Source organism: Notothenia coriiceps, unplaced genomic scaffold, assembly GCF_000735185.1.
Source record: "Notothenia coriiceps isolate Sejong01 unplaced genomic scaffold, NC01 NC01_scaffold00013790, whole genome shotgun sequence".
Taxonomy (NCBI): Eukaryota; Metazoa; Chordata; class Actinopteri; order Perciformes; family Nototheniidae; genus Notothenia; species Notothenia coriiceps.
Window position 1 is genome coordinate 42,941 of NW_011346491.1, and position 9,482 is coordinate 52,422.

The 9,482-nt window shown below is 39.5% G+C and overlaps 1 protein-coding gene across 1 annotated transcript in view; it reads right to left on the reverse strand.

Annotated features, from left to right (window-relative positions):
* The window catches only part of LOC104948140 (serine/threonine-protein phosphatase 2B catalytic subunit alpha isoform-like), a 31,330-nt gene that overhangs the window by 19,784 nt on the left and 2,064 nt on the right, over positions 1–9,482 (reverse strand). The window contains exons 2-4 of the mRNA XM_010774305.1: positions 5,799–5,999; positions 2,481–2,626; positions 2,251–2,390 (exon numbers count right to left, since the gene is read on the reverse strand). Coding sequence (XP_010772607.1) covers positions 2,251–2,390; positions 2,481–2,626; positions 5,799–5,999 — 487 coding nt within the window. The remainder of the gene's footprint in view (positions 1–2,250; positions 2,391–2,480; positions 2,627–5,798; positions 6,000–9,482) is intronic.

The window sequence follows — 9,482 nt, forward strand, 5'->3', positions numbered from 1 at the left end:
TGTAGGTTTGGTGTTGTACAGTGTGGTAGGTGTGTGTTGCAGTGGTGGTAGGTGTTGTTGTAGGTGCGTGTTGTACATGCGTAGATGCGCGACAGACCGGGTCCCAGGGTTGGTTGTGTCTTGCTTATTTTATATACTTGTCACTTGGCCCGTTTTCATTCCCCATTTCAGCGACCAGAGAAGGGGGGGGGGGATATATCCGTCTCTGTTGGTGTTATGTATATGCTGTGAGTGCTCTCGTACTGTTTTGATTCTGATTGTATATATTTATATAAATGTCCGCGCTTTGAGCCTGTTATTTCTCAGTTTACCGGCACTGGTGAATGAAATTCAAAGTAAATTAGTAAGTCATCATGAACACAATCTGTTCCAGTCAGAGCAGAGGGCTGCTGGTGCCTCCTGTCATCATTAATGGACGTCTCTTTAAAAATGAACCGCTCAGAGGAGAGGAGTTCTCATTCTGCTAAACGCCTGCTGCTTCCCCTCCTCTCTCTCGGCTCCCCTCCTCGACTACCTCCGCTTCGCATCTCCTGTGGGCGGAGGACTAAAGACACGAGAAGGAGTCGAGGGTAGGAGTCGAAGGAGGGGAGTTAAAGTATTGAGAAGCCTTCCTTCCATGACTGTACTTTTTATGATTTAGCATCTTCCAACGCAGGGGGAGTGTGACCGTTCTGAACCTTCATAAGAAAACTCTCACCAAGCCCAACCTAATATCCCTCCCACCTCTCCTCACCATCACCTACTTCCAACTTTAAATTTGCAACACATGTAAGGAACAATACTTATTTTACGTGCTCCGTCATCGAAGGGGAAGAATTGCCTAAAAAAACCCTTTCCAGCTGAGCCTCAGCAGTCATATTTTTACTCCTCTCTCCTTGTCTCATTTTCTTATTTGACTCAGATTTTAACCATTTGATTATTTGTCGTTAAGAAACCTGTTAACCACAAGGCATATAAGATCCCATTTACACACACACACTATCTATAGCCTTTAAGGATATATTTAACCAATTCATCAGTAAATAATTCCTTTAAAATTTAATCGCAGTCCTCATTCTTGCTTTTATCTCCATTTATGGGATGTTAAGCGGTGTCTCTTTTTGTTTTGTTCTTTTTAGTTTTGTTCAGGAAGCAATACATGTTTGTATCTATAAAAATTTAAAATCTTAAACTTCTATATTGTGATATTAAGCGATTCAGTTGAGAAGCTTTGTGTAACTCCTGTACTCATCCAAATCTCCTGCAAGATTAAATGGGATCTCATCAAAATGGGTAATTCAGGTCGTTGACCTCTGAACTAGGGATGCCAGAAACTGAACATGAATCGAATTCGAAAATCGGACAGCCCTGGCGATATTAATCGATTATTCGCCCCCCCCCGGGGGAGAGAACATTTTTTTTTTTTTTTACTTCATTTGCACTTGTCAGTTCGAAGTACTCTCGAAGTACTCTTTTCTGTGAACGTACCGCTTTGTTCATCTTGAGTTGTGTTGTTCTCCCTGTTCTGTATATCGCCAATAAATCAATCGCACGTGTGACGGAGAGGGGGGGAGGGGGCTGGTTGGTGTGTAGCAGGCTGCAGCAGGCAGCAGCAGTCTGCACTCTGCAGTCTGCTTCCTCCAAGTTTGGTGTGACCAATGGCCATTTACAATTATTAATACTATTACTATTATTAGCATTAGTCTATATTTTGGTTGAAACTAAGCCAGGAAAAGAAAAACATAAATAATAATAAAGATATATATAAATAAAATCGATTTTTAAAAATAATTTTCGATTATGGAGACTGTAACGAATATTCGAAAAATCGAATAATCGCTGGCATCCCTACTCTGAACGCGTGCTATTCCCTACTCTCATTTCCATCCTCCTCACACCATAACGATGAGTAAATAAAGCAGAAGAGGTGTGAGGAAGAAATCACCTGCTTAATGATCAACCAACATCGTTTGCATGTTCTTTTTTAGCTATCCCTGTGAGGTAGGATTTTTATTTTTGAAGGATTTTTAAGTTTGCAATTAATAAGAGATCTTCAACAAGCCATATGTGTCAAGCTAATGGAAGCAGAGACACTTGACATACTGGATGATAGTGCTTGCAATACAATTAGTCAAAAACCCAACGATTCAAGCAATTGGTAACGAAGTAAAGTTGGAATTAAAAGCTTTGCACTCATAGTCTCAAGTATCTAGGTATGGACATAATAATCCAGGAGGTGTGAATATGTTGCGGGGAAGAAGAACAGCTCACCTGTAGAAGTAGGAGCAGCCTCGCACTGTGTTGTGGCTGAAATATTCCTGGGTTTTCTCATTGCCAAAATCTTCCAGAGGATCCGCCCACAGCAGGTCACACATGGGCCCAAAAGCCGGCGGCTCCTTAAACCGGTCCAACTTAAAATAAAGAAGCAGAGATGCAGCTTTGAAAAACTGATCATTTCTTTAAAAGAAATACACGATAGTGCTCCGACGGTATGTTGTTACCTTTTTTATGTCATCTAAGGTGTGTATTTCAGGGGAGAGCCCACCGTGGACACACAGAAACTGTTGGTTCATGAGTGCAGCCAGGGGAAGGCAGTCGAACGCATCCATACACGAGTCGTACACCTGCTCTGAGTACTTGATTTTACCTGACAGAGGACACATGACATCAATACAGCATGTTCTTTGTTTGTTCTTGTAAGACAGCTTTGACATTGGAAAATGCTGATGGATCTTCTTTTTTCAGAACTTATAATGGGTTATTATAGAAATATAGCAAACAAAAGAAGTTCTGTTTGGTTATACAGATTTGTTTTCATGTACACATACTAGGCATTGTTTTCATTTGTTCCGTTCATGGTATGCACAACTTAAAGTGGACCTATCATGCTATATTTGAATAATATAGTGTAGGACCATACCCATAAGGCGTATTTATACTTTTTATTTTTCAAAATACCAAACAGATCATGCTTTTTAGCCATTCCTCATTTCGCTCAATTTAACACTGTCTTTGCATGGGCTGATTCTGTGAGAACAGCACCATCTACAGGCCTGGCATATGTACTACAGCGTCTCCAGCGCTTTGGACCAAAGCGCTGGAGACGCTGTAGTACATATGCCAGGCCTGTAGATGGTGCTGTTCTCACAGAATCAGCCCATGCAAAGACAGTGTTAAATTGAGCGAAANCTACGGCTATTGGGCCAACTCCACCAATCAGGAGGAGACAGCCACGGACATTGCCGTTCCAAAGCGCTGGAGACGCTGTAGTACATATGCCAGGCCTGTAGATGGTGCTGTTCTCACAGAATCAGCCCATGCAAAGACAGTGTTAAATTGAGCGAAATGAGGAATGGCTAAAAAGCATGATCTGTTTGGTATTTTGAAAAATAAAAAGTATAAATAAGCCTTATATAGGTATGGTCCTACACTATATTATTCAAATATAGCATGATAGGTCCACTTTAAGTTGTGCATACCATGAACGGAACAAATGAAAAAAAATGAAATGAAAACATGGGATGGGATGTCAGTCAATAATTGGAAAACAAATAAATGCCTAGTATGTGTACATGAAAACAAATCTGTATAACCAAACAGAACTTCTTTTGTTTGCTATATTTCTATAATAACCNTGAGAGGCAGGTAGGCCATCCAGTTATTGTAGCCGGGCCGACTCAAACGATTGGTCGTGCTTTTTACAGTGCCACGGAGGAGGATGTGGCTCAGTGGATAGTGTGATGGACTTCGAATCAGGGGATAGCAGGTTCGAGTCCCACTGCAGTCAGCATGTCGTTGTGTCCCTGAGACACTTCACCCCAAATTGCTCCTGTGGGGATTGTCCACAGTATTGAGTATGTAATTCGCTTTGGATAAAAGCTTCTAACAAGTAACATGTAATGTAATGTAACCACGGCTTCCACAGATGACATTTTTTAATGTATTTAATATATTCATTGCTATCGGGATGTTAAGAAAATTCCATGGAATATAACAACAAGTGCTTCTGAAGTGAATTACCTACCCCACCTTTAAATACATGATCATCATAGATTTGTAGAAATGTTGTCCAGGCATTAATATCCACTTTAGGATAAATCGTTTTTCATTTTGATCATCAAACCTTTACCTGCTACGTCTTTGATTAGTGCTAGTTGGTTAATGGTTAATGACTGTTAAACATCTTACCTGTTAAACAACAGCATGTTAGCAATGTCAATGTAAATATTTGTAAATGTAGACCACACAAATTGTATTTTTTAATTGCAATATTAGATTTTTTGACCACTTCACGACACGCTAAAAGAAAGCCACAGTCTGGCTAACTTGCTAGCAAACAATGACCTTCTTTCCTATTCAGTAGAGAAGAAGCAACATTAGCGTTTTGATTGAAGCCTTGTCTCTAAACATCAGATACACTCAAGTCCCAAATGTACTTCTGGAAATTGTGTTTGTTTCAAAATATGTCCCAACTATGCAGACCTAGGCTATTTCAGTATCGAGGAAGCTGCTAGATGTTTCACTTTTTTCAAACAAGTTGCTCTTTGTCATTGCAATTCAAAAGGTTTGGCCAATGAAGCTACTAAGAGATGGAGCAGTTTATTAAAGAGGTCATTTATTTTCGGGTTATGTGGTTATATCAACTTGTTCTGACTATTTTTCACCTAAGCAAATCACATTGATCTACCTCTACTCTTTTGCTACCCATTTATATCTATGTCACTCTTTCCTCATTGATTTAAATCGAATGGAGAGAGAAGAGGTCGAGAGATCAGAAGTTCTAATTTAAAAATAAAATATATAAATACATCTACACAAATTACAGCTTCCAAAAAGAACAGTGAGTTGAATCGCATATCGCCAAAACCATTCAATCTAAAAAATATAGACTATAGGAATGTATTGCAGGACTGACACTATAAAAATAAGCTAGTGAGTAGGTTTGGGCTATTGGAAAAAACTTTAAAAATTGCCAAAACATTGCACACTGAAGCTGTGGGTATCAGATATGAGATTGGCCGCCGCTAATTCAAGAAGCGTGTTGTGTAAAATCGAACTAGTTATAATGCTTTTAACCAGAATTGGAGGCCTTACAACTGTAGCATGACAGGCCCTGGGTTAATAGACAGGCGAAGTCCCGCCAATCTACTTCCGACCCATGGGACCTTATTTCGGAAAAATTATGAATTGAAGTCAATGGAGAGAGAAAGATTTTTATTATTAGATCCCCGTTTGAATTGTGCCACAAATTTACAGCATATGATGTTTTGTCAATCTTAAAAAATGATTTCCATGTCACACAATGTCACAGTTTGTCGTTAAAACTGTTAAGACTATGAAAAATATGCGACTAGAAAGACTACAAATCCCAGAATCCCGGTCCCGCATGCTGGCTCTTACGGAACTGACTAACTCCCCTTGTGTGTATGTACAGCTCTCAACATGCCCAGACTTGGAGTGATTTTCACCTCTTTTAATACTTTTCGCCTCATTCTAAAAGAAAGAAGTGAAATGTGCCAACGTGACGCCATCTTGGTGTGTGGTGCGAGACGGGAGATGTAGTTCATTGAGCGGTTTCACACAAAAAAAGTGTTACTTCACAGTTTTACGACATTTACATTTTTTTGACTTGCAAAATTATCTGTTAAATTGACAAACATCATATGTGTAATTCGTGGCACAATTCAAACGGGATCGAAAGATAATCTTTCTCTCGCCATTGACTTCAATACATACTTTTTCCGAAATAAGGTCCCATGGAGGTCCCCCGGAAAGGGAGGGGCTTCGCCTCTCTATATCTCTGAGAGGTTATTAAATACCTGTGACTGGTGCTTCGATGTCCAGTATAGTTTTCTCCTGACGCAGGATAGCGGCCCCTTCGCTGATGATTTTAAGCGCCACGGCCTCCTCCACGCGGCCCTCCTTGGTGAGGTGGGCCTTCAGGAGATCCACGCGAGGTTTCCCTTCGCAGTCGAACACTTCCTTCATTGTAAGGCGGTGGCTCAGGGGGAAGGGGACAGCTGAGGACAAAGCACAGGCACATGGTGACATTTAAACACAGGCGACATCACGGTTACTATGGCTACTGTACTAGACATCAAACACACAATATTCCTTTTTTTATTTGGCAATGTCTTGAGAGAATAGTGGCTTAAACCACTCATAAGATACACAAAATATATTATCATGCAGAAATCATATTTGAGAGGTGGGTCGGAGGTACAAGGTAAAACATTGGATGGCTAGTATCCAACAGTATATCAGTCACTGGAATTCCTTCACACCCAGTCAGATACCGACGGTTATTCCAGTACAGACGTGTGGTTACTTGCTAAGTATTTTTGAAGTGCTGGATAAAACTCAGCTAACTTCTGAGCAATCTATTCATCCAGTACTCTCCGTGGATTTCTGAAGCCTGTGGCTATTAAAATGCACCACTCACCTAGATAACAGACTGCCTGTGAAAGTGTGAAATCCAACCAAAGATCATTACTTGACAGTGACAGCAAAGGTTATCTTTTAGATCTGGTGCTGATCTCAGTGTACTGGGAATACAAGCTTTCAGGTGCAACATATTAATCTACTGATCACCTACTAGTCTCACACAGAAAACTAAGGCTGTAAATAATTCAGATCAAAGGTGAATTAAGTCGGTTGACATCGAGTTGCAAAATTCATCATAAAATACATAGTCATTGTTTGAATAAAAGCAGGAGGACCACTTCTGGACACTCGGGAAAACATACATGTTGAGTTTTAACATTAACTGGCTGAGTGTTCGGGGCTGAGGTGTGTGATTGCACCTGGCCTGGGCTTTAGCAATTAGTAACAGTACAAAAAGGCACAATCATACTATAAAATAAAAAATGTGGATAATTGTATTTCAGCAGAGTTTAAAAGGTTGCATCTACCTTAGTCACCGCATGTGCAATACTGGGACTTCCTACTAGATGTGAATATGACTTGATGTTTATTGTGGATCCACTATAGCAGTTTCACTTTAACCTTCAGTGAGGTGTGTCAGGCCTTTCTGCTATTTGTGTCAATAATACCTGTCATAGCTGTGACAGAAGAGAGCTCAACATGTTCACAATTTGAGGAGCACAATTGGAGCAAAGAGGCTTTGTGAAAATAGATGCGTTTGACCTTAGGCTAGTTAAGGAGCACTTCAAAAACAGACCTCTCTTCAGAGGATGTCAACAACCATTTCATTGCCTAGAATCGTATCGTTTAGTATGTTGAGGTAAAAACTGGTTTGTGATTGCTAAATGAGATTTTCTGATGCACCATTTTAGATGAGATGTAGAATTAAGAAGTCCATTGTCCAAGCAAGAGTGAGTTTTTTTATTTCCAACAAATGCTTGTTCTGGTGCTGCTTTCAAGTCCTTAAGCTGAGCTAACATAGCTTAGCATAAAGAAAGGAAAGGGGTGCCTCTAGTATCAACAGAACCTACACAAATAAAATAACTACAAGGAGCAGGTTTTATTATTTTTCTGTCACCTTATAATTTCTTAATTATTGATCATTCTTGTTTAATCGTCTGATACTCTTTTGTCGTTAACTCTTTTGAGGCTATAGGTAGGATGTTGTGTTTTTTAGAATTGATAAACCAGTTGCATGCCGTCTATAGAAAAGGAATTTGTTGTTTAGACATAAGCACTTTGTGATTTTTCTTTAACTAGTGTATACTTTTACATGTGAATGCACTTGTGATTGTAGCCTGAAGGTGGAGTTTGATTTAATAGATCTATCATGTAATGTAATCATCTTCATCAACCAGCCTTTCTCCTTTGAAAATTCTACGCAGTAATGTTTACTCTGACCTACTTTTTACTTTTACTGAGCACATTTTCTTGTAAAATATTCTAGTACTCTACTCCATCCCTGCATATGTACACATGACACAAGCCATCAGAAGCAATACATTCAGGAGTAAGAGTATGCTTGGCAGATTTGTGCAGTGCATTGCAAACAGGGCCACTCAGCAGTGCCAAATGTGGAGAAGACAAAGGAAGAGTCTCATAGCTCAAGCTTAAACCAAACATGATCAAAATGCTCTTTAATAATGAATGCTTGACTAGAGAAATCTCAAAGTCGTTGCTCCTGGGATAATGAGGCGGGCCTCAGCTAGTCTATTCAATTGGACACAAAACATTTCGCAGTGTGCAGTGTGTATCTGTGATAGTGATGTGTGCTTTGACACTTTACCAGCTAGTGCAAAATACCATACTCAGCACAGTCACCACTCAGGGTTCTGTTAGGTTAATAGATTGTATGGAAGCATAGCAGCGTATATCGATACAACTTTGCCAAATATGTCTCAAATGCAGTGATGAATTACATTCACAGACACATTTGTATGGGAAATGAGAGGAAGTGAATGAGCCAATAAGCTTTAACAACACTGATTGAAAAGTACAGTTTTAAAGTCTGGCATCTTGTTAACAGTAACATGAAATGAAATTGAACCAATGCATATGCTTTTAAAAAGGACACTTTTTTGAAGCAGAATGGAGCTGTAAACGATTACATCGACTTATAATAACAAAATGAAAAAAAGCAATCAAACCCCTCGACAAATGATCTTTAACAATGAATTTGACAGACACACACAATATGTAGAAGTCCACAGATATAGATGTGTGGTAAGATGAAATGAGATGAAAAGCTGACTTCTGCTCAGCACCAGAGCAGAACTATGAAATACGGTATGTTGCCGGGCAACAGCAGCAGCAGCTGACTGTTGGAGTACAGCCAGTGCTGCCACGGAAAACTGCAATTTGCATTGAAGGTTCACATAGATGCTGTTGGAAATGCTCATGTGGTAGATGTCTGTCAATGTTCCAATCATATTGAGGGGTATAAACCTCTCTATGCGTTAAAAAACAGTTTCCTTAGAATAGTATCTCCAAGCTGCATAAATTAAATAAATAATGCTTATAGTAGGTTTTTGCTGCTAATGAGCAACCCTAGGTTCAGGCAGGAAATACTGAATGGCTTCATCTGATTGGACCAACTCGACAGCGTGTACTTATAAGAGCTCTAATTAACATACAGTACACAGACCCAAGTGTCAAGCTTTTAACATTATGTTGCATTGCTTTTTTCCCCAACAACACCGTACAGCTCTAATAGCTGGGATGTGCTTTACTGTATGTGATGTTTGAAGACATATGTACATATAGTACTATAGTATGTACTTATGTTCTGACTAATGTTAAATGTATATATAAAGGCAGATCGGTTCTGCCAAACCCACCTATTGGCTCCCATCATAACTATAAATAAACCAATTCAATATCAGCTCAACTGTGTGTTGGAACCATACGGCTATCTTTGCTAATTTTGCTCACGTTCAATCCTTGCTACTGTGGGAATGTTTGAGCCTCTTTGCAAGGCCTGTTGACATATTTATGTTCTCGGTGCAAGTGATTTTCACACACTGGTTGCGTAATTATTTTATTTAAAAAAGTATTTTGAATACCTTCAAGAATAAAGGAAA